The sequence below is a fragment of the Sylvia atricapilla genome, chromosome 7 (assembly GCF_009819655.1).
Source record: "Sylvia atricapilla isolate bSylAtr1 chromosome 7, bSylAtr1.pri, whole genome shotgun sequence".
Classification (NCBI taxonomy): domain Eukaryota; kingdom Metazoa; phylum Chordata; class Aves; order Passeriformes; family Sylviidae; genus Sylvia; species Sylvia atricapilla.
In genome coordinates, this window is record NC_089146.1 from 37607501 (window position 1) to 37630429 (window position 22929).

Here is a 22929-nt window from a genome sequence, read left to right on the forward strand (position 1 = left end):
TGCTCCTGGGGATCCTGTCCCAGTGCTAGTCCCATTCCATCTGCTCCTGGGGATCCTGTTCCAGTGCTGGTCCCATTCCTGGGGATCCTGGGGATCCTGTCCCAGTGCTGGTCCCATTCCTGGGGATCCTGGGGGATCCTGTCCCAGTGCTGGTCCCATTCCTGGGGATCCTGGGGGATCCTGTTCCAGTGCTGGTCCCATCCCAACTGTTCCTGGGGATCCTGTCCCAGTGCTGGTCCCATTCCAGCTGTTCCTGGGGATCCTGTCCCAGTGTTGGTCCCATTCCAGCTGTTCCTGGGGATCCTGTTCCAGTGCTGGTCCCATTCCTGGGGATCCTGATCCAGTGCTGGTCCCATTCCATCTGCTCCTGGGGATCCTGTTCCAGTGCTGGTGCCATTCCTGGGGACCCTGGAGATCTTACTCCAGTGCTGGTCCCACTCCAGCTGCTCCTGGGGGTTCCTGGGCTCACCTGGGGCTGTCCTTGCAGGTGGCCTGCATGCAGTTCATCAACATCGTGGTGCACTCCGTGGAGGACATGAACTTCCGAGTGCACCTGCAGTACGAGTTCACCAAGCTGGGCCTGGACGAGTACCTGGATGTGAGTCTGGAGCCCAAACCTCCCCAAAGCCCCCGCCCCACAGCTCCTGGGCTGTGCCACAGCTGGAGGCTGCAGCCGGCTGGAATTACAGCCTGGAGCTAAATCTGGAGCCTGATAACAAAGGGAGGATGAACCACAGCCATCCTCGCCCTGCCACGTCCCCCAGCTCCAGCCACAGCTTCTCCAGGCTGGAAAAGTCTCCTCTGGGTTCTCTGGCAGCCAGGAGTCCTCTGGTGTCTGTCTGTCTGTCTGTCAGAGGGAAGCTGCTGCGTTGTCGGCCCTTTTCTGTTGTCCATGGGACCCCAGAATCGTTCGGGTTGGAAGGGACCTTCAGGAGTTCCTCAATCCATCCTGCCATGGGCAGGGACAATCCCAGTGTCCCAGGCTGCTCCAAGTCCTGTCCATCCTGGCCTGGGACACTTCCAGGGACTGGGGCAGCCCCAGCCTCTCCAGGCAGCGTTTTCCTCCCTTTCCTTGGGAGCACATCCCTGGAAACCCTGCTGCTGTTGGCGTGGGGATGGCTTGTCCCTGCTGATTCCCGCTCAGGACCCGCCAGAGGAGAGGGATTTGGGGTCTGTGGGATGCGTTTGGACGTGGCTGCACCAGCCACGGGTGTGTTTGGGGGCTGGGGGTGACTCTGGGGATCCAACCAGGCAGAGCCTTTCCCAGCAAACACAGAACATCGTGGAATGGTTTGGGCTGGGAGGGATGAGCCCTTCCATGGGCAAGGAAGCTGTGATGTCCCCTGGAGTGACAGAGGACGAGACCCTGCTTCACTGACCTGGGGATGTTTGGTGTCCAGAGGGTTTCCCTGGGTGCTGGAGGTGCCCTGAGCTCCCTCAGTGCCTGTGTCACCTGTGTCCCCTGTGTCACCTGTGTCCCCTGTGTCCCCTGTGTCCCCTGTGTCCCCTGGGCCGTGCAGAAGCTGAAGCACACGGAGAGTGACAAGCTGCAGGTGCAGATCCAGGCTTACCTGGACAATGTGTTTGACGTGGGGGCTCTGCTGGAGGACGCCGAGACCAAGAACGCAGCCCTGGAGAGGGTGGAAGAACTGGAAGAAAACCTTTCCCATGTGAGTGTCCCTCCTGCATCCTGCTGGTCTGGGGGAAAAGCCTCATTTGGAAAAAGCTTCATTTGGAAAAAGCCTGGGGATTGCTGGGAAAAACTCTGAACTGGGAAAAAAAAAAAAACAGGTGCTGGTTGTGCTTCCAGGAGGGTTCACCTGGCACAGGGAGCTCTGAATAGGTGGAGGAGCTGGGAGAGCTGATTGTCATGGGAAATTCCAGCTCCTCATCAGAGCAGGCCCAAAATAGGGGAAAAAACATCCTGGCTGTGCTTTAAATGGGCTCAGGAGGGAAAGGGCTGGGAAATCCTCTTGTGGAGATGCTCAGGGTTTGCTGGCCCAAAGCTTGGTGTCATTTCCTTTAGGCTTTTGGAGAAGAATTTTTTAAAAAGGAGTTTTTCATACTTAAAAACTGAGAGAAGGTTTTTCCTTCTCTTGGAAAAGATAATGTTCCTGTCTCACTGTGCAGTGTTTGCCCCTCTGGGGTGGTGTAGGAGTCAGGGAATGGTTTGGGTTGGAAGGGACATTAAACCCCATCCAGCTCCGTGGGCAGGGACACCTTCCACTGTCCCAGGTTGCTCTGAGCATTCCAACGTGATGTCTCCCGTCTCAGGCAGAAATCTGTTCTGCTTCCAAGGAAAAGCTTCAGGCTTTCCTGGAATATCAATAATGTATCAATTTATCCAAGAAGTGACCTTTTATTTTGATGGATAACCCCCCCAGTTTTCCAGTTATTGAGTCCATTCCCCTTTTGCTGGACAGTTATCTGAAAAACTCCAAGATACGGAGAACGAGGCCATGGCCAAGATTGTGGAACTGGAAAAGCAACTCATGCAGAGGAACAAAGAACTGGACGTGATCCGGGTGAGTGGGGTGGGGAATCCTGGGTGGATTCAGGATGCAGGGAGTGGAGATCACAGATCTGGGGCAGGGGAATTCTCTTGGCTCCCTGGGGCAGATTTCAGGTGGAATTATTTGGGTGCGCACTCAAAGGATGGACACAAGTCCCTTTGGATGTGCCAGGAATCACTGGGTGAGATGAACACATCTCATTCCCCAGGTCTGGAGCATTCCAGGTGGGAGTTTTGGACCTGTGGAGGTCCCAAAGAGTGGGAGAATCCAGAATTTCTCAGGGTGGGGCTGCTCTGGGCACAGTGCAGTGCAATTCCCTCTCTGGGTCAGGCTGTTCTGGATGCACATTCCCTGCTCCCGTGTCATTCCAGGAGATCTACAAGGATGCAAACAGCCAGGTTCACACCCTGAGGAAGATGGTGAAGGAGAAGGAGGAGGCCATCCAGCGCCAGTCCACGCTGGAGAAGAAGATCCACGAGCTGGAGAAGCAGGGAACCATCAAGATCCAGAAGAAAGGGGATGGGGACATCTCCATCCTGCCCGTGGCCCTGGGCTCCGGGATGGTGCCAGCAGGAGCAGAGGCTGTGCCAGGGACGTGTGGCACTCCTGGAGCTGCCCCCTCAGTGCCACTGCCCCCACCTCCACCCCCCCTGCCCACCCTGCCCGGCTCACCTGAGGCAGGTGAGGATGGAGGGAGATCCCAAAAGGGTGGGCACCATCCTCGGGCACTTCCCTGCGGGAATTCCTGCTGATGCCCAGTGGGAGGCTGTTCCCTTTCCTCCTGCCCTTGCTCCCTGGAGGCAGAGCCCGACCCGCACTTGGCTGCCTCATCCAAAGGAAAAATTCCCTTTTTTTCCTGAGCCATTCCAGGTGCTGCCAGCCTTTGGTGGCCCGGGGTGGGGAGGGCACACTGGGGAGATGGCGTGACTCACTTTGTGCCCCTTCACCCCGAGGTAACTCCGTTTTCTCTCCATCCCACAGTGCCCAACGGCCCCGTGGCAGTGTCTGTGCCACCTCCACCTCCTCCTCCACCTCCTCCTCCTCCTCCTCCTCCTCCTCCTCCTCCTCTCCCGGGTCCAGCTGCAGATGCAGCTCCCGCGGCTCCGCTGCCGCCTCCGCCGCCCTCGGCTCCTCCACTGCCTGGCACTGCCTCTCCCACCGTGGTCTTCAACTCTGGCCTGGCAGGTAAAGCTCCCTCAGGGCTCTGCATCCCCCTCCTGGCCCCAAACAAATCCCCTGCTTCCTCTCCGGGGTGAGGAGGAGGAGTTGGAAGGAAGGAGGTTTCTCAGGTTGCCCAGAGAAGCCGTCGTGGCTGTGTCCCTGGAGTGTCCAAGGTCAGCTTGGAGCAGCCTGGGATGGGGCAGCTGGATAATCCTCCATATCCTGGGAGCATGGATAATCCTCCGTGTCCCTGCCAGCCCAAAGCTGCCTGAGATTTGTCAGCCCAAAGGTTTGGGTTTGCTCTGGAAGTGTTGGGTTCTCCAGCGGAACAAAACTCACACCAAAAGTGTGTTATGAACAGGGTCGTGTTTTGACTTTGGCAGAATATGGGGTTGATTTCTTCTGAGAAGAAATATCTGTGCAAAACTTGGGAATTGTTCCTGGTTCCTTTTTTTGTGTGTGGAAATTTGGGAAGAAAAGACAAACTCTGGGAGTTTTTTGGAAGGAAGAACCATCTCCTGCCCATCCTTTACCCCTGTTTCACTCAGTGCCTCCTGCCAGGTGTCTCAGGGAGTGAGTGAGGGCCCAGGGGTGTCCCCAGAAATCTCCAGAGCTTGTTAGGACTCCAAGAAACTCTCACTGAGAGCTTCGTTAAAGACAAAGAAATGTAATTAATTATTCCAGCCTTGGAAGGTGCCTTGGAAGACAAAAAGCATCCTGGATCCAGAGAGTCCCAGGGTGTTTTGTAGGAAAATAAAGTCCCCAGGGGAGGGCTGATCCCTCGGGATGTGGCTGTGGAAGTGCCTGGGGGCTGCAGATCCCATTTTTCAGTGGGAATTCCAAGGGCATGGGACTGGAAGTGCCTTTTGTGGAGCAGTGGCTCCACAGGAAGGAGCATTCCCAGGGCAGGAAGGCTGTGGGGCCGAGGGGAGTTGGGAAATAACAACTGCTGCTTTTCTGACCTTTCCTAACACTTTTTTTTTCCTCTGTTCCTTCTGCTTCCTGCTAAGATGGGCCCATCAAGCTCTTCTGTAGGTTCCTTCCTGCTAAGTATTCTTTATTCCAGCATTCCCTGTGTCCTGGGGGAATCCAGGGGATGGGCAGGGGGAGGTTGGAGCCAACCCTTGGGATTTGGGCACCCAGAGCTCGGGAAGGGAGGAGGAGGAAGGGAAATCTGAAGGTTCTGAGCTCCATTATCTTTCCCACGAGGCATTTTCTCCTTCCCTGTCCTGGAATAACCCGGGAGCAGTTAATTATCCGTTCCAATGTGGTCACGAGTAGAAAATTCCTTTTTCCATGGGTGTTGAAAGCTGTTCCTTCTTTTATTTTAGGAATTATTTTTAGTAACCCCATCAGTGAAGCAGAGAGCAAAACCCTGTTTAGTGTGGATGAGCGCAAGGTGGATAAATACAATTCCCACTGGAATATTCTGTGTATTCCCTGTTATCCCCAAACTACAGGACTGGGGTTTCTATTCCATTTTTACCAGATTTTTTGGGAAGTAATTCCGGAGCAAAAGGTTGATTGATGGACTTTAATTAATTGATTTTGTAGCAAGGAACAAATTTGTGTTCTCGTGTAAGGAAAAAAGAAAATGGAACTGGATTATGGAAATTATTCCAGATTGAATGGAATAGGAATAGGATGGGAATAGGAATGGGAATAGGAATGGGAATAGGAATGGGAATAGGAATAGGAATAGGAATAGGAATAGGAATAGGAATAGGAATAGGAATAGGGTTATTCCCTTGCTCAATCAGGCCTCATTTCCAGGTTTCATTTTCACAGCTCCTCCGTTTAAATTCCTAAATTACTCCGAAGTTCCCAAAGGACTCAGATTTGCTGGGTTTGCTCGGCACAGGAATTAAAACCTGGTTTTAAAGCCCTGTTAAAGCCCAGCTTTGCTGCAGCTTAGCCTCTTTGGCCTTGAAACCCAAACCTGCAGAGAAGGTGCCCCACAGCAATTTCCCCAAATCCCATTTCCCAAAACCTTGGGAACGAGGCTTTTTTCTTCCTTCTTGTCACCTGTTTGTGCCACTCTGCCCCTTTTCCGTGGAATTTGGACAGAGCCTGCGAGTTCAGCTCCATCCCAGATCTCCCTGTGGGAAGTTTGCAGAGCCCTGGGGGTTGGTGGTGTCCTGCTCAGGGTGAGATTCCCCTCTCCAGCAGCCTCTGGAAGCAGCCACACCATCCCAGGATCCCAGAGGGATAGTTAGGTTTGCCCAGCTCTTCTCCAAGTGCCAAATCCCATCTGGGGAGCTGCTCTGGGGTGTTCCCAGGCAGCTGCTCAGGGCCTCCCCGTGTCCTGTCCCCAGCTGTGAAGATCAAGAAGCCCATCAAGACCAAGTTCCGCATGCCCGTGTTCAATTGGGTGGCCCTGAAGCCCAACCAGATCAACGGCACCGTCTTCAACGAGATCGACGACGAGCGCATCCTCGAGGTACTGCCCCTGCTGCCCAGGAAAACGTGGAAGGAATCCTGGAATGTGGCCTCTCAGACCGCCCAGCCCAGCCCTCAACCCAGCACTGCCCCTTGTCCCCAAGTGTCACATCCACACGGGGTTAAATCCCTCCAGGAATGGAGGATCCAGCCCCTTCCAGTGTCTGGCCACGTTTAAATATTCCCAATATCCAACCAAACCTCTGCTGGAGCAACCCGATCCCATTTCCTGGCCTCCTGTTCCCTAGGAGCAGAGCTGACTGCTCCCTTCCTAAATTATTGCTGGGAATTACTGGGAATAAAAATTACTGGGAATATCTCCACAAGGGTAGGGCCCAGCAGTGACCTTGGGGAAGGGCTCCTTCCAGGTCCATGGATGCTTCATCCATGGCTGGATAAAGCAGCACTGCTCACCAATGTTTTCCTGAATTTCTGAGCCATGTGCAGAGCTGTGTGGGGCTGGATTTCTGGGATCTGGCCAGATTTCCTCATTCCAGCTCAGGATGTGAGATTTCCTTCCATCCCTCAGCCTCTGACAGAACTCTCTGCATTCCAAAGCCAGGCTGGACAGGGCTGGAAAAACCTGGGCTGGAGGAAGGTGTCCCTGCCCATGGCAGGGGCTGGAACTGGGATGAGCTTTAAGACTCCAACCCAAACCATTCCATGTTTCCATGATCCAGTCTCAGCCACCACAACGCTTTTCCTGCAGTTCTGGATTAGGGTTTGGTGTTCCCTGCAGGATAAATCCTCTCCTTTCCATTCCAGGATCTAAACGTGGATGAATTTGAGGAGATCTTCAAAACGAAAGCCCAGGGCCCAGCCATGGATCTGACTTCCAGCAAGCAGAAGATCCCTCAGAAAGGATCCAACAAGGTCACGCTGCTGGATGCCAACAGAGCCAAGAATTTGGCCATCACCCTGCGGAAAGCCGGGAAAACAGCGGATGAGATCTGCAAAGCCATCCACGTGTGAGTGCAGCAAAGAACCCTGCCTGAGGGTCACTGGGAGGGCTGGGAGATGGTCTGGAGTTGGCAGTGGATGGGAATGGTTTGGAGCTGGCAGTGGATGGGAATGGTTTGGGGTTGGCAGTGGGTGGGAATGGTTTGGAGTTGGCAGTGGATGGGAATGGTTTGGGGTTGGCAGTTGGTGGGAATGGTTTGGACTTGGCAGTGGATGGGAATGGTCTGGAGTTGGCAGTGGATGGGAATGGTTTGGAGCTGGCAGTGGGTGGGAATGGTTTGGAGTTGGCAGTGGATGGGAATGGTTTGGAGCTGGCAGTGGATGGGAATGGTTTGGAGCTGGCAGTGGATGGGAATGGTTTGGAGTTGGCAGTTGGTGGGAATGGTTTGGAGCTGGCAGTGGATGGGAATGGTTTGGGGTTGGCAGTGGATGGGAATGGTTTGGAGTTGGCAGTGGATGGGAATGGTTTGGAGCTGGCAGTGGATGGGAATGGTTTGGAGCTGGCAGTGGATGGGAATGGTTTGGAGCTGGCAGTGGATGGGAATGGTTTGGAGTTGGCAGTGGATGGGAATGGTTTGGAGTTGGCAGTGGATGGGAATGGTTTGGGGTTGGCAGTGGATTGGAAAGGTTTGGAGCTGGCAATGGATGGGAATGGTTTGGAGTTGGCAGTGGATGAAATGGTTTGGAGTTGGCAGTTGGTGGGAATGGTTTGGAGTTGGCAGTTCAAGGAAATGGTTTGGACTTGACAGTGGATGGGAATGGTTTGGAGCTGGCAGGGGATGGGAATGGTTTGGAGTTGGCAGTGGATGAAATGGTTTGGAGTTGGCAGTGGATGGGAATGGTTTGGAATTGGCAGTGGATGGAAAGGCTTCAGGAGCTGGAGAAATCATTCCAGGGAAGGATGGCATGGTGGTGAATTCCCAGAAATCAGAACGCCTGGAAGTCAGAAACCTCTCGGCTTTTGTGTTGCTGAGTCACTGTTGAGGCTGGACAAATGGACACTTCCTTTATGAAAGCAGCTCATTCCAGTTTGCCATGGCTGGGTAACATCCCAGGCTGTCCCGTGGCATCTCCTGTTCCAGGGAGCAAAATCCAGAGGGAACCCGGGAAGAGGCAGCTCTTTGTTTGCTCCCTGAAGGATGAGTTTAGTCCAGGTGCTGGAGCAGATTTTACATGGAATTAGGTTTGTGGAGTGGCCTCAGGGACTGGTATGGATCCTTCCCTGTTCCTGGGAAGGCTGTAGCTGCTCCTTTGGGGCTGATCCCAAATCCATCCAGACTCATCCTGGCCATGGCAAACACCTCCCACTCCTCCCACAAGGAATAGCTCCAAAATGTGGATGCAGAAGCTTTGCCTTTGGCTGAGGGTGACCCAAACCTGCCCCAGGTCCTGGCAGGTTCAGCAGTTTAGCTTTAGGGGGCTCTGGGCCAATAAAATACAGATATTTCCTCCTCCCCACCTCTTTTCCCTGGAAAAGTGAGCCTGGAGGGCTGGGGGAACGGCCATGTGTTTGGAAATGGAAGCAGCATCATTCCCGTTATCCCTGGATCCTCTTCCCATCTGCCTGGGCAGGGCACGAGGAGCTTCACAGCTGCTTTTGCTTTTCTTCCCGTGGAGATGAATCCCAGATTGCCTTGGAGTGGGAAGGGCCTTAAACCCCATCCAGTCCATCCAGGGACACGTGCCACCATCCCACTGCAAGCCTCAATGTCAAATCTGGCCTTGGACACTGCCAGGGATCCAGGGGCAGCCACAGCTGCTCTGGGAATCCCAGCCCAGGCAGGAATTCCCAATCCCCAATGTCCCAGGCAGCCCTGCCCTCTGGCAGTGGGATCCATTCCCTGTGTCCTGTCCCTCCAGCCCTTGTCCCCAGTCCCTCTGCAGCTCTCCTGGAGCCCCTTCAGGCCCTGCCAGGGGCTCTGAGCTCTGCCTGGAGCCTTCCCTTCTCCAGGGGAACATTCCCAGCTCTGCCTGGAGCCTTCCCTTCTCCAGGGGAACATTCCCAGCTCTGCCTGGAGCCTTCCCTTCTCCAGGGGAACATTCCCAGCTCTGCCTGGAGCCTTCCCTTCTCCAGGGAACATTCCCAGCTCTGTCTCCATGGCAGAGGAACATTCCCAGCTCTGTCCCATGGTGGGGATGAAAACCAGGAAGGTTTTTGTTCAGGATGTGAGTGTTGGGATGTTCATTTTCCTCCTGGCTCAGGGACATCCCTGGCCTGGCCCTTTCCCTGCCGGGCTTTGTCCCACGCCCTTTTCCCGGGATTTCCCTGCAGGTTTGACCTGAAGACGCTGCCGGTGGATTTCGTGGAGTGCCTGATGAGGTTCCTGCCCACGGAGAACGAGGTGAAGGTGCTGAGGCTCTACGAGAGGGAGAGGAAGCCCCTGGAGAACCTGTCGGACGAGGACAGGTTCATGATGCAGTTCAGCAAGATCGAGAGGCTGATGCAGAAGATGACCATCATGGCCTTCATCGGAAACTTCGCCGAGAGCATCCAGATGCTCACCCCGGTGAGAGGGAGCAGGGAATTCCAGAGCTGGGAGAGGGAGCCGCGGGAGCAGGGATCCAAGCCCTGCACAGACACAGGACACGGCCCCTGGTGCAGCCAGGCACAGGCAGGACTTGGCTGCAAATATTTCCTGGTGAAAAGAGCCGCCCAAAGTGCAGCTTTCCCAGGGATTCAAGCCTTTTGAACACTTCCAGCTTCTGGGATTGCACAGCTGGGAGTTTTCCACACGTTTTTCACCTGTGGTGTGGAAGGGAAATCATTTAACACCTCAGGAGCTTCACAAACTCCATTTCCTTGCACAGAACCAAAATAAATAGTCTTTGCCAACTGCTCCTGGAAGTTTTCCACAGGAGTTTTCCTGCAGAAGGGCAGGAGAGCTGTTTGACCCCTCACTCGGGAGAGCCAGGGAAGTTTTGCCCACCTGGGTGAAGGGAGTGAAGCTTTCCCAGCTCCTTTTCACCTTGATTAATGGCCCTGAGATGACATTCCTGAGCATCCCTGGGAGCAGTGTCCAAAGCTCCTGGAGCTCTGGCAGCCTTGGGAATGTCACCATTCCCTGGGGAGCTCCAGCACCCTCAAAGGAATATTGAGGGAAGAGTTTTTCTTGGAATTGTGTTCCATCCAGCCTGAAACACTGAGGCAGCTGCAGGGGTTGGAATGTAAATCCTCATTTACATCTGAGGGGGTCAATGTGGCAGCCAAATGAAGGGTTTGGAATTCTGGAGTGTTGGGACAGGGGAATATTCACAGAATCCCGATGGAGTTGGGTGGGAATGGAGAATAAGGAATACTTCATTCCAACCCCTGCCTTCAGAGACACCTTCCACTGTCCCAGGGTTCTCCAAGGCCCAGTGTCCAGCCTGGCCTTGGACATTCCAGGGATCCAGGGGCAGCCACAGCAAATGTGGGAACTCCAGCCCAGGCAGGAATTCCCAATCCCCAATCCCCCAGGCAGCCCTGCCCTCTGGCAGTGGGATCCATTCCCTGTGTCCTGTCCCTCCAGCCCTTGTCCCCAGTCCCTCTGCAGCTCTCCTGGAGCCCCTTCAGGCCCTGCCAGGGGCTCTGAGCTCTGCCTGGAGCCTTCCCTTCTCCAGGGGAACATTCCCAGCTCTGCCTGGAGCCTTCCCTTCTCCAGGGGAACATTCCCAGCTCTGTCCCATGGTGGGGCTGAAAACCAGGAAGGTTTTTGTTCAGGATGTGAGTGTCGGGATGTTATTTTTCCTCCTGGCTGGACGTGCATTAACCAAAGCTCTCCCCGTGTTTCCCCACAGCAACTCCACGCCATAATCGCTGCCTCTGTCTCCATAAAGTCATCCCAAAAACTGAAGAAAATCCTGGAGGTAGGTCTGATCTCGGCTCTCCTCCCAGGGGTGTCCAAACTCCAGGAATGTGTCCTGAGAGTTCATGCTCTGCTCTGTTCCATCCTGGCAGATCATCCTGGCTCTGGGGAATTACATGAACAGCAGCAAACGAGGGGCTGTCTATGGGTTTAAGCTGCAGAGTTTGGACCTGGTAAGAGAAGCAGGGATGTGTTGTGGGAGTTAGAGCTGTGGAGTTCCTGACGTTGGAAAAACCTTCCAAAATCACCGAGTCCAACCATTCCCAGCACTGCCAAGGCCACCACTGCCCCGTGTCCCCAAGTGTCACATCCACAGGGCTGGGAAATCCCTCCAGGGATGGGGGCTCCACCACTGCCTGGGCTCCCTTCCATGGGGAAATTCCACCCTGAGCTCCCCTGGGCCAGCCTGAGGCCGTTCCCTCTCCTCCTGTCCCTGTTCCCTGATCCCAAATCCCCCCGGCTGTCCCCTCCTGGCAGGGAATTCCAGAGAGGGAAAAGATCCCTCTGGATCCTCCTTTTCTCCAGGCTGAGCCCCTTCCCAGCTCCCTCAGGAATTCTCCAGCCCCTTCCCAGCTCCCTCAGGAATTCTCCAGCCCCTTCCCACTTCCCTCAGGAATTCTCCAGCCCCTTCCCAGCTCCCTCAGGAATTCTCCAGCCCCTCAGTGTCCCCCGTGTCCCCGAGCTGTCCCCAGCCCTGGAGGTGCCCCAGCAGTGCCAGCACAGGGACGGGCACTGCCCTGGGGCTGTGTCACACCGGGGCTGGCACAGCCCAGGGGTCTCTTGCCCACCTGGGCACACCTGGGCACCCAAATCCTTTCCCAGTTTTTTCCCAGCCTCTCTATCCCAACCCTGTGACCCTTCAGGGGGTCGTGGTGACCCAGGTGGCTGCTGGGGGACTCCACTGGTGCTTCCCAGCATGGAAAACGCTGGAGCAGAGCAGCACCACGGGGTCCCTTTGCTGGGAGCCTGTCCCTGCTGCCCACACCTGTCCCTGCTGCCCACACCTGTCCCAAATGCCCATACCCTTGTCCCAGATGCCCACACCTGTCCTAGCTGCCCACAGCTCTGTCCCAAATGCCCACACCTGTCCCAGCTGCCCACACCTATCCCAAATGCCCACACCTGTCCCAAATGCCCACACCTGTCCCAGCTGCCCACACCTATCCCAAATGCCCACACCTGTCCCAAATGCCCACAGCTCTGTCCCAGATGCCCACATCTGTCCCAGATGCCCAGACCCCTGTCCCTGCTGCCCACACCTGTCCCAGGTATCCACAGCTCTGTCCCAGCTGCCCACTCCTTTCCCTGCTGCCCACACCTGTCTGTGCTGCCCACAGCTGTCCCAAATGCCCACACCTGTCCCAAATGCCCACAGCTCTGTCACAGGTGCCCACCTTTGTCCCAAATGCCCAGACCCCTGTCCCAAATGCCCACATCTGTCCCAGGTGCCCACACCTGTCCCAGATGCCCACCTCTGTCCCAAATGCCCAGACCTGTCCCTGCTGCCCACACCTGTCCCAGATGCCCACACCTGTCCCTGCTGCCCACACCTGTCCCAAATGCCCAGACCTGTCCCTGCTGCCCACACCTGTCCCAGATGCCCACAGCTCGGTCCCAGATGCCCACATCTGTCCCAAATGCCCAGACCTGTCCCAGGTGCCCACACCTGTCCCAGATGCCCACCTCTGTCCCAAATGCCCACACCTGTCCCTGCTGCCCACACCTGTCCCAGATGCCCACCCCTGTCCCTGCCCTCCCCAGCTGCTGGAAACGAAGTCCACAGACCGGAAGCAGACGCTGCTGCACTACATCTCCAACGTGGTGAAGGAGAAGTACCAGCACGTGGCCCTGTTCTACAACGAGCTGCACTACGTGGAGAAGGCAGCAGCAGGTACAGCCCCGCTCCCCTGCCCTGCCCTCCCGGCGTGGGACACCCCTGGCACAGCTCAGTGTCCCCGTGTCCCCTCCCAGTGTCCCTGGAGAACGTCCTGCTGGACGTGAAGGAGCTGCAGCGGGGCCTGGAGCTGACCAAACGTGAGTACACCATGCACGACCACAACACCATGCTCAAGGACTTCATCCAGAGCAACGAGGGCAAGCTCAAGAAGCTCCAGGATGATGCCAAAATCGCCCAGGTACCGCTGTGTGACCGGGGTCTGTGGTGACCCCCAGGGCTGGGCTGTGTTCCCCTGGGGATGAGGGGACACCTGGCAGGGTGTGCAGGGCACTGAGGCTGCCTGGGCCTGTTGCAGGATGCCTTTGATGATGCTGTGAAGTATTTCGGGGAGAATCCCAAGACAACCCCGCCCTCGGTCTTCTTCCCGGTGTTTGTCCGCTTTGTGAAGGCCTACAAGGTAAACCAGAGCTTCCCTGGCCTCCTGCTCCTCCTCTTCCTCCTCCTCCTTTCTTCATACTCCTCCTCTTCAGTTATCTTTCTCCTCCTTCTCATCCTCTTTGTCCTACCCCCACTTCTTCTCCTCCTACACTCTTGTCCTCTTCCTCTTTCTCCTCCTTTTCTTTTCCTCCTCCTCTTTTCCTCCTTTTTTCCTCCTTTTTTCCTCTTTTTTCCTCCTTTTTCTCCTTTTTTCTCCTTCTTTTCCTCCTTTTTTCCTCCTTCTTTTCCTCCTTTTTTCCTCCTTTTTCCTCCTTTTTTCCTCCTCCTTTCCTCCTTTCCTCCTTTTTTCCTCATTTTTTCCTCCTTCCTTTCTTCTTCTTTCTCTTTTTCTCCTCCTTTCTTGTTCCTTCCTTCTTCCTTCTCCTTTTTTTCCTCCTCCTCCTCCTCCTCCTCCTCCTCCTTCTCCTTCTCCTTCTCCTTCTCCTTCTCCTTCTCCTTCTCCTTCTCCTTCTCCTTCTCCTTCTCCTTCTCCTTCTCCTTCTCCTTCTCCTTCTCCTTCTCCTTCTCCTTCTCCTTCTCCTTCTTCTCTTTCTCCTTCCTCTTCCTCTTCCTCCTCTTTCTTTCTTTTTCCTCCTCCTTTCTCCTTCTCCTTTTTTCTTTCCTCCTTTCTTCTTTCTCCTCCCCTCCCTTGCTCAGAAAGCCCCATGGTGGCACAGTTCCCATTCCTCCCTGGAATCTCTGACCCCTGGATTTTCTCACAAACAGCAAGCAGAGGAAGAAAACGAGCTGAGGAAAAAGCAGGAGCAGGCCTTAATGGAAAAACTCATGGAGCAAGAAGCGCTGATGGAGCAGCAGGACCAAAAGGTACGGGACAAAGAGAGCTTCCAGTGGGCTCATGTTCCTGACATTCAGAAACCTGAGTGAGGAATTGTCGTGGCCTGAAAAGAGTCAGGAAGTTTTGATGGAGGGAACTGGGATAGGCTGGGAAAGTCACAACGTGCTGGTGCTTTGGGAGTCTGCAGAACTCAGGAGAACTAAATAGGTGGGAAGTTGTCCATATTTCCACGAGCTAAACTTTGTCCTTCCCTGGATAAGAGGATAAAGATAAACTTTATCCTTCCCTGGATAAGAGGATAAAGATAAATTTTATCTTTAAAATGGCTTCTCCACGGAGCGGGAGCAAGCAGCGCTGGGAAGGGGCTGGGAATGGCAGTTCCTGTGGGGATGGGTGGGATGCCTGTGTGAAAAACGAGATTCATTTTTTGGTATATTTTAAGGAATAGGTTTTAATAAAAAGATAAGACAATTAGGAGATAAGGAAAAAGCAAAGTACGGTCGGTCGGGTGACTTGGCATTTAGCCAAGCCCACACATTGCTATTTTATAGGCTTTCTTTAAATACATTTTCTATTGTATCAGTTTGTTGAATATTCATATTTTTCCATGAACTAGTTTCCATATTCCAAGGACTGTTTGGCATGGCCCCTCCTTGGGTTTGCCTTTTTAGAGCATTTTTGTTTCTTGGCTGTGTCTTCATCATCACCTCCAGCTCGGGCCTTGGTCCGTGCTTCCTTCAGATGGGAGATGCTGATAGCTGGTGTATCAACAGCAGAGTCTTCTTTCCATGTTTATTGGGTGTTATCCCAGCCAAACAGACAGTTTAAGCAATTACTATATCACTACTACCACTGTGCCTAATTTCCTTTACTAACAGCACAAATAAAACCTTACATCCTTACCCCAAATTTATCAATCACGTAGCGCGCACCTTGCAAAAAGCCAACTTTACAACAGGCGTTTATAACGCCTGGCTGTGTGAGCGAGGTTCAGGGAGAGGCCCAGGAGAGCTGGAGCTCCATCCTGAGCATCCCCGTGCGTGTTCCCAGTCCCCTTCCCACAAGAGCAAGCGGCAGCAGCAGGAGCTGATCGCGGAGCTGCGGCGCCGGCAGGTGAAGGACAACCGGCACGTCTACGAGGGCAAGGACGGCGCCATCGAGGACATCATCACAGGTACCTGTCACCCCGGAATTCCAGCCTCTGGGACTGCAGGGGTTATCCCAGATGGGAATTCCAGCCTTGGGCACTGCAGGGGGTTATCCCAGCCCGGAATTCCAGCCTCAGGAACTGCAGGGGGTGATCCCAGATGGGAATTCCTGCCTCAGAGACTGGTCCCAGCTGGGAATTCCAGCCTTGGGCACTGCAGGGGGTGTTCCCAGGTGGGAATTCCAGCCTCTGGGACTGCAGGGGTTATCCCAGATGGGAATTCCAGCCTCTGGGACTACAGGGGAATTCCAGCCTCAGGAAAAACAAGGGGGTGATCCCAGATGGGGATCCAGCCTCAGGGGCTGCAGGGGGTTATCCCAGATGGGAATTCCAGCCTCAGGAACAATAGGGGAATCTGATCCCAGCTGGGAATTCCAGCCTCAGGGACTGCAGGGGTTATCCCAGATGGGAATTCCTGCCTCAGGGACTGCAGGGGAATTCCAGCCTCAGGAAAAACAAGGGGGTGATCCCAGATGGGGATCCAGCCTCAGGGACTGCAGGGATTATCCCAGATGGGAATTCCAGCCTCAGGAACTGCAGGGAGTTACCCCAGCCTGGGATTCCAGCCTCAGGAACAACAGGGAGCTGATCCCAGCTGGGAATTCCAGCCTCAGGGACTGCAGGGGAATTCCAGCCTCAGGGACTGCAGGGGGCTGATCCCAGATGGGAATTTCAGCCTCAGGGGCTGCAGGGAGTTATCCCAGCCCGGGATTCCAGCCTCAGGGACTGCAGGGAGCTGATCCCAGCTGGGAATTCCAGCCTCAGGGACTGCAGGAGGGATCTGATCTGCCCAGACCCTGCTCCAGGGCTTTGTCCCCTCCTGAGGGCATTGTTTGTATGGTGTGAAGCAAGTCCAGGAGGTTCTGCTCCTTCTCTTCCAGCTTGTGGGGACATTCCCAGGGTTTTAGAGCGGGCAGGAGGGGCCTGACCCCAGCAGGTGATCCTGGGATCTGCCCACAAATGGGATCAGTGTCAGGGTGAGGAGCTTCTGTCTTCATTAAGATTGATCCCAGAAGTCCCTCAGTCAATGCCCAGTGATCCCAGACTGCTCCAGGTTTTCCTGCTGGTCCCAGAGGGAAGGGACACAGCCCCTGGTGCAGCCAGGCACAGGCAGGACTTGGCTGCAAATATTTCCTGGTGAAAAGAGCCGCCCAAAGTGCAGCTTTCCCAGGGATTCAAGCCTTTTGAACAATTCCAGCTTCTGGGATTGCACAACTGGGAGTTTTCCACACCTTTTTCACCTGTGGTGTGGAAGGGAAACGGTTTAACACCTCAGGAGCTTCACAAACTCCATTTCCTTGCACAGAATCAAAATAAATAGTCTTTGCCAACTGCTCCTGGAAGTTTTCCACAGGAGTTTTCCTGCAGAAGGGCAGGAGAGCTGTTTGACCCCTCACTCGGGAGAGCCAGGGAAGTTTTGCCCACCTGGGTGAAGGGAGTGAAGCTTTCCCAGCTCCTTTTCACCTTGATTAATGGCCCTGAGATGACATTCCTCATTTAAAGGGCAGGATGGCAATAATATCCAACCTGGCATTGCTTCCACAACTCCTCCAGACTCCTGGGACTCTGTTTAATTAGAAAAATGCTTCTCCTGCTCTGTGGGAGGAACAGATTTCCTGGCAGAGGCCCTCCCCTATGGAAAACACCATCCGGGGGAGAGGGTGCCAGGCTCCAATTAAACATTTCCTGTGTTTAATGGGCCTGGATTTGCCCATTTTGGCATGGAGGAGGGAAAGGTCAGGCAGGAAGGTCAGGTAGGACCAAGGTCAACTCCTCATCCCTGGGGATCTCCCAGTAAATCCTGCACCTCCTCATCCCTGGGGATCTCCCAGTAAATCCTGCACCTCCTCATCCCTGGGGATCTCCCAGTAAATCCTGCACCTCCTCATCCCTGGGGATCTCCCAGTAAATCCTGCACCTCCTCATCCCTGGAGTGGCCAAGTTTGGATATTGGGGCTTGGAGCACCCTGGGATCTTGGAGGTGTCCCTGCCATGTCATGGGGTGGGACTGGATGGGATTTAAGGTCCCTTCCAACCCAAATCATCCCAAGCACCAAGGTCTTCCCACAGACCTGTAGCACACCTTAAAGCAAGTTCTTCAAGGGAATGATTTTATTAGAGGCCGTGGGGAAATGGCTTTAGGATGAAGGAAAGCTCAGGGATTGGGAAGGAATTCCTGGCTGAGAGAGTGGTGAGGTCATGGCACAGGGTGCCCAGAGAAGCTGTGGCTGTCCCTGGACCCCTGAAGTGTCCCAGGCCAGGCTGGATGAGCTTGGAGCAGCCTGGGACAGTGGAAGGTGACCCTGCCCATGGCAGGGCTGGGATAAGATGAGTTCAAGGCTGGGATTCCCCGAGTGGATGGATGAAACATCTCCTGAATCCTCACCAAAGGCCGGTGAGGAGCGGGCTGAGCGTGTCCCCGTGTCCCAGGCGGGCCGCCGGGCTGTCCCCGTGGCGGGGGCAGTGCTGACCTGGTCTGTGTGTGGCTGTTGTTGTTCCCATGCAGTGCTGAAGACGGTGCCCTTCACCGCCCGAAGCGCCAAGCGCGGCTCTCGCTTCTTCTGCGACCCCGTTGTCCCTGAGGAATTCCATTACTAAACTCTCCCTCTTTCACACCTGACGCTCTTAGAAACCAGGAAGGTCGCTGTAGACTTTTTGCCACTTTTGTTTGTGTGGATCTCAGCCAGGAATCTGTCACTGTTGAGTGTGTAGTGGTGTCCAGCGTCCTCCTGATGTAGTGGTGTCCCCTCTGTTGCATGTCCTCTTCATCCCATCCCATCCCATCGGGCTGTCCTCGTTGTCCCATGGAGCAGCGAGGTGGGAGTCACTGGGATGAGGCTCCTGCAGTGCAAGGACTGAGGAGCCCAAGCAGTGACAGCTCACGTGGCTTGTTGTCACCTCTGGGTGCCGTGCATGTGGCACCTCAGAGTGGAATTCCGGCCTGCATGGACCTTGGGAATGGCCTCGGGGGTGGCTTCTGGCTCGGGAATAACACCCAGGGGTGATTTAGGGCTCCTAACCAGCACCTGCATGTTCAGCTGCATGGGGTGGAACAATAAAATCTCTCTTTGTTCCGTCACGTCCATCTTTAACTCTTTTATTCCATGTCAGTTCCATGGCAGCTTTGTTTCACGGACTCAGGAATTCCCACTGAGCCTGGACTCTGTGCCAAGAGCATGGAGCAGGGCTGGGAGTCATGGGAGTGCAGACCCACCAGAATGGTGCTGAGGCCAACCTGACATGGAACTGAGCCATTGCCATCGTGGTGTCCCTCACCCAGCATGGCCCTGGACACTGGTGTCCCCATTAAGGACTCAGCTTAAGGAGGCAGCAGTGCTCCTTCCCTGTTCCCTGTGTAATTCCATCAGCGCTGCCAAGAAATCCACAGACTAACCCACTCCATGGTTCTTTGCTCCTCGGGGTTCTCTCTCTGTCTTCTCTTGCTGGAGCCAACCTTCAAAGCAGCTTGGAATCGGGGTAGGGATTGGCCTCCTGTCCCTCCTGCCCTGTCTAACCCCTCCTGCTCCTGCTTTCTGCCCGGGAGGTTTGAACACTGACTTGACTTGCTCTTCATTCTCCATCCCATTTTTTTACTTAACCATCATTTTTTTTTTGTGTTCTGTTTTTTTTTTTTTGTTTGTTTGTTGTTTTTTTGTTTTGTTTTTTGTCTGTTTAGCCCTAAAGAAGAATAATATCACTAAATTTCCCAATGTTCACTCGAGGGTAAGGATTTCTTCTAGCACAGCCGTGGTGGAGGATTCCCAGAGCTGGCAAGCATCACTTTTTACTTGGCTTCCTCCTCTCTCTCTGTGCCAGGCAGCTGGTGGTAGATGTGGCTGAGCTAATACTGGTGAGGCCCTCGAGGCCAGCTGAGACCCAGATCCTTGATTTTCACCTCTGGAGGTGCAGGGATCCACAGGATGTTGGCTGGTGACCATCATCACACTGTTTTGGCCACTTGTCCTCAAGCTGAGCCCAAAACAGTCGCGTCCCCAAGTGCTCTTGGTTGGTGACCACCCTCACACTCCATTTTGGCCATTTGAATTCAAGTTGAGCCCAAAACGATCTCGACCCCAGGTGCTGGTGACCACCATCACACGGCTTTGGCCATTTCTCTTCAAGTCCACCCAAAATGGTTTTGTCCCCAGGCACAGCAGCCCCACAGTTGGGTTCTGCATGAGGTGGACAATCTCCAACTCCAGGTGTGGAGAGGGGAGAGCTGAGAAGTTTGGGAGTTCTTTGTAGCCCCCAAATTATCCAGGAAATCTGAGGGATTTGCTTAATCCAACAAAATCTTTTGGCCAAGAGACCAATATTTGAACCGGAATTGTTTTTAGTGCTTGTTGTGTTGTAGGTGCACAGGTGACAGCACATGTGACACCTGTGATGGGCTTCCACCATCACATCCATCAGGCCTCTCCCTCTTCCATCTATCCATCCATCCATCCATCCATCCCTCCATCCCATGCTCAGTGTTCCCTCCCGAGCTCTCCCCGCCTTTGGCTGATGAAGCATCACTCCAGCCACGGAAAGCAGCTGGAGAGCCCCAACCCAGTGCCAGCTGCTTTTGCCAGGGCCCCTCTTCTAGCCCTTGGAGGTCCTTGCCGACCTGAATGACTCCATGAATCCCTGCTGAATGGGATGGAGGCTCCTAAACCCATTCCCGTGGTGGGGTCACGCACCTGCCGTGAGGAGCATCCCGCGGCTCCGGCGTTTGACGGAGCGTGGGAACACGCAGGGAACACCTCAAACCACCCGCCTGGGCTCGATGTGACCTTTTGCGAGGGCACATTGACACATTCCCAGAGCACCATTCCCGCGGTCCCAGCGGCTCCCTGATCCCACCAGTATTACCCGGTCGCTGGGGGCGCGTAGTCGGGGCACATCCGTCCTTTCCTTCCCTGCGGCTCATCCCCGCTCCCGTTCTCCTCCACGAGCTGCTTTGATTGGCTTCCAGCGGGGCTGTCCGTGCCGCGCGCGTGTCCCTGTGTGTCCGTGTGTCCCCGTGTGTCCGTGCTGACGGCAGGCTCCCCGCAGATCTCCGGAACCAGCCGTACCGCCGTGCCGACGCGCTGAGGAGGAGCGTGCGCCGCCGCTTCGACGAGCACGGCCTGCGCTCCAACGGCGCCGAGCTGCCCGTGTGAGAGAGGAGCTGCTCCTCCAGGGAGCCTTTGCCAGGGGGAAAACGGACCTTCCCGAGGGCTCCCGAGCCGGGCTCTCCTCCGCCGCCACGCCAAGTGCCTGAAATGGAAGTTCCTGCTCCGCCGCCGGATCCGAGCAATGGGATTGGGGTTTGGTCGGGTTTCTCCGGAGGCCGGGACTCTCACTCTCTCTCTGTCTCTCTGCAGGATTTGTAACCAAAATGTAAAATAAGGGGGGGTTGGTTTGTGGGGGGGTTGGGGTGGTGAGAGCAAGGGCTGCTGTGGGCCTGACTGGCTGGAAACTGGGAATACTGGGAATACTGGGATGTGCTTGGCTTTTAATACTGGGCCAAGGAGCTGGCCCAGCCTTCAGCTGCACTTAACAGCTCTTTTTTTAATTAAAACTACAAGCAAAGACATTGAAGGGCTTTCTGGACAGGGAATTAAAACAATCCCAAGGAACAACCAACCCAGCCCTTTTCCCAGCCTGTGGAATGTGGGGCCACAGGGATAGGAATGGAACAGGAGGTGTCCCCCCACCCCAAGGTGGGGCTTTGGCTCGGGGGGCCAAGGAAAGCAGCGTTGGGCTAACAGCTTATTTATTAATTAGCACTAAGCAATTAACACCCAGTAATCAGTATTAGGCTCTGAGGACCACTGCAGTCCAGTTCCTGGCAGGGGCATTCCCAGCCTGCTCCGGCTCTGAGACATTCCCTGCTGAGGCTCCTTTGGAAGGGAAGCCCAGCCTAAAATTCCCGGTAGCTTTGAGGTTTTCCGTGGCATTTTCCAGGCCTAAAAAAGGGCCAAGGAGGCTGATTTAGGACCAGGTGCCCCTCTCCCTGTGCCCCAGAGCAGTGGGATGGATCCCACTCCGTGCCAGCAGCACCCAGGAGCTGGGAAGAGCTGGACTGAGGAGAAATTTGTCCTTCCCAAATCCCATTTTGGCTTCCAGCCTTCCCTGCCTGGGCTCATCCATCTGTTCATTGTAAAATTTCTTGTATAGTATTTAACCACTGAATTTCTTTGCCCTTTTCCATTGTGCTCCTGTGAACCACTGGTGAAGGTCCCTGTTTTATTTTGGTTTTGTTTTTTTGTTTTGTTTTGTTTTTTTTTTCCCTTGGATAATGTGTAGTTATATGATAATCTGTTTTTAAATGTACAGATATTTTGCTACAAAATTGGTGCAGTTTTTTATGGTTTTTACACTTTTCCCCCTCCCTCCCTCCCTCCCCCACTTTAGCCTCTGGGTAATATTGTAAATATTGTTTAAAAGGAAATAAATGCATCAAGCCTGTGCTATACAATCTGAATGTTATTTTAACTTATAGTTTTTGTTTTTATATTTAACTAAAAGGACAGTTTGGGACTCAGAGTTACCACATTGACCAATTTCCAGGAATTTTTCCTTGAAAAACTGCCAAGTTTTGCATTTACAGCACTGTGTACTTGACCTGCTAAAGAGAACATGCCACTGTTGGAACGAGAGTTTTGGATCAAAGAAATTTGGATAATTTGAATTTCAGATTTCAGCACTTGTTGGGGTATACGCACTAAATCTCCTTTTCTTCAGCTCAAAGGTATTTTTTTAATAACAGCCCAAAATGAAAGCCAAGCTGGCATGTTCTCTTTAATATTTTTCTAGTCATAGATCTCTGCTTCTTTAGCAAGATTAGAAGTGTTTTCTAAAGCAGTTCACGTTCTTTTCCTGGTCTGTTCCTGCCATAAAAATCAAATAAACTATTTACACTACTAACACCGAAATCCAGAGGGGTTTTTTGGGTCACTCTGACCTGGTTTGTTCCCCAAAAATGGTGGCAGTTGATAGGTGAACACCTGGAGCTTGTGTGGAATTTGCAGCATCAGTTTAATTCTTCGTCACTCTGGAAGAGGCTGAGGGAAGAAATTTGGGGTGTGGATGTTCCTGGGAGACACCTGGACCAGCTCCAGGAGAGAAATAAATGGGGATTAATGTTGCCTAGGAATGCACTCAAAATAATCCAAACTTCAGGCCTAAACAACTTGGATTTAATACCGAATTTAATTATTTTTAAAGGGTTTAATAAAATTATTCTGAGGGGGGGGAGGCAGGATTAACCAGCACGGCCAAGGTTTCAGCATTGCTGGACATGGTGAAAAATCATCTAAAATAACCCAGTAATTGATTAAAAAGAATCAATCTGGCTAAAATTCCTTCCAGTTTCCAGGTGGGAATGCAGAGGTTGAGTTGTTGGATGTGCTGGGGCTGCCACAGGGAAAAATGGGGCTGGGAAATAGGAAAGAAGAGGAAAACACCAAAAAAAAAAAAAAAAAAGCTGGAAAAGTAAGCCTGAACTCAATTCCCTGGAAAACTCCATCCTGCCTTGCCTGGTTTAAAAGCAAGCTCAGCTTAAGCTGACTTTCTTCCTGCAAATTGAATTAAGATTTTAAAGAAATCCCCACCACTGGAATAACTGACATTCCCAGGTTTTTTATTTTTAACGGAAAAATAAAGGC

General features: G+C 53.7%; 1 protein-coding gene across 3 annotated transcripts in view; it reads left to right on the forward strand.

The window, feature by feature from the left end:
* Positions 1–22189, forward strand: part of FMNL2 (formin like 2) — a 129908-nt gene extending 107719 nt beyond the window's left edge. Inside the window, exons 11-26 of one of the 3 annotated variants that reach the window (XM_066323205.1) lie at positions 488–598; positions 1521–1670; positions 2424–2525; positions 2885–3194; positions 3495–3698; positions 5990–6114; positions 6879–7081; positions 9346–9580; positions 10851–10919; positions 11011–11091; positions 12680–12809; positions 12890–13053; positions 13171–13272; positions 14019–14117; positions 15139–15262; positions 20333–22189. In XM_066323205.1, the coding sequence (XP_066179302.1) occupies positions 488–598; positions 1521–1670; positions 2424–2525; positions 2885–3194; positions 3495–3698; positions 5990–6114; positions 6879–7081; positions 9346–9580; positions 10851–10919; positions 11011–11091; positions 12680–12809; positions 12890–13053; positions 13171–13272; positions 14019–14117; positions 15139–15262; positions 20333–20439 (2316 nt within the window). In that variant the 3' untranslated portion in view covers positions 20440–22189. Of the gene's footprint in view, positions 1–487; positions 599–1520; positions 1671–2423; positions 2526–2884; positions 3195–3494; positions 3699–5989; positions 6115–6878; positions 7082–9345; positions 9581–10850; positions 10920–11010; positions 11092–12679; positions 12810–12889; positions 13054–13170; positions 13273–14018; positions 14118–15138; positions 15263–17801; positions 18943–18971; positions 19596–20332 lie in introns of those variants that run through there. The other 2 variants (XM_066323204.1, XM_066323206.1) reach the window with 2 other exon arrangements.
* Positions 22190–22929: the final 740 nt, after the last annotated feature.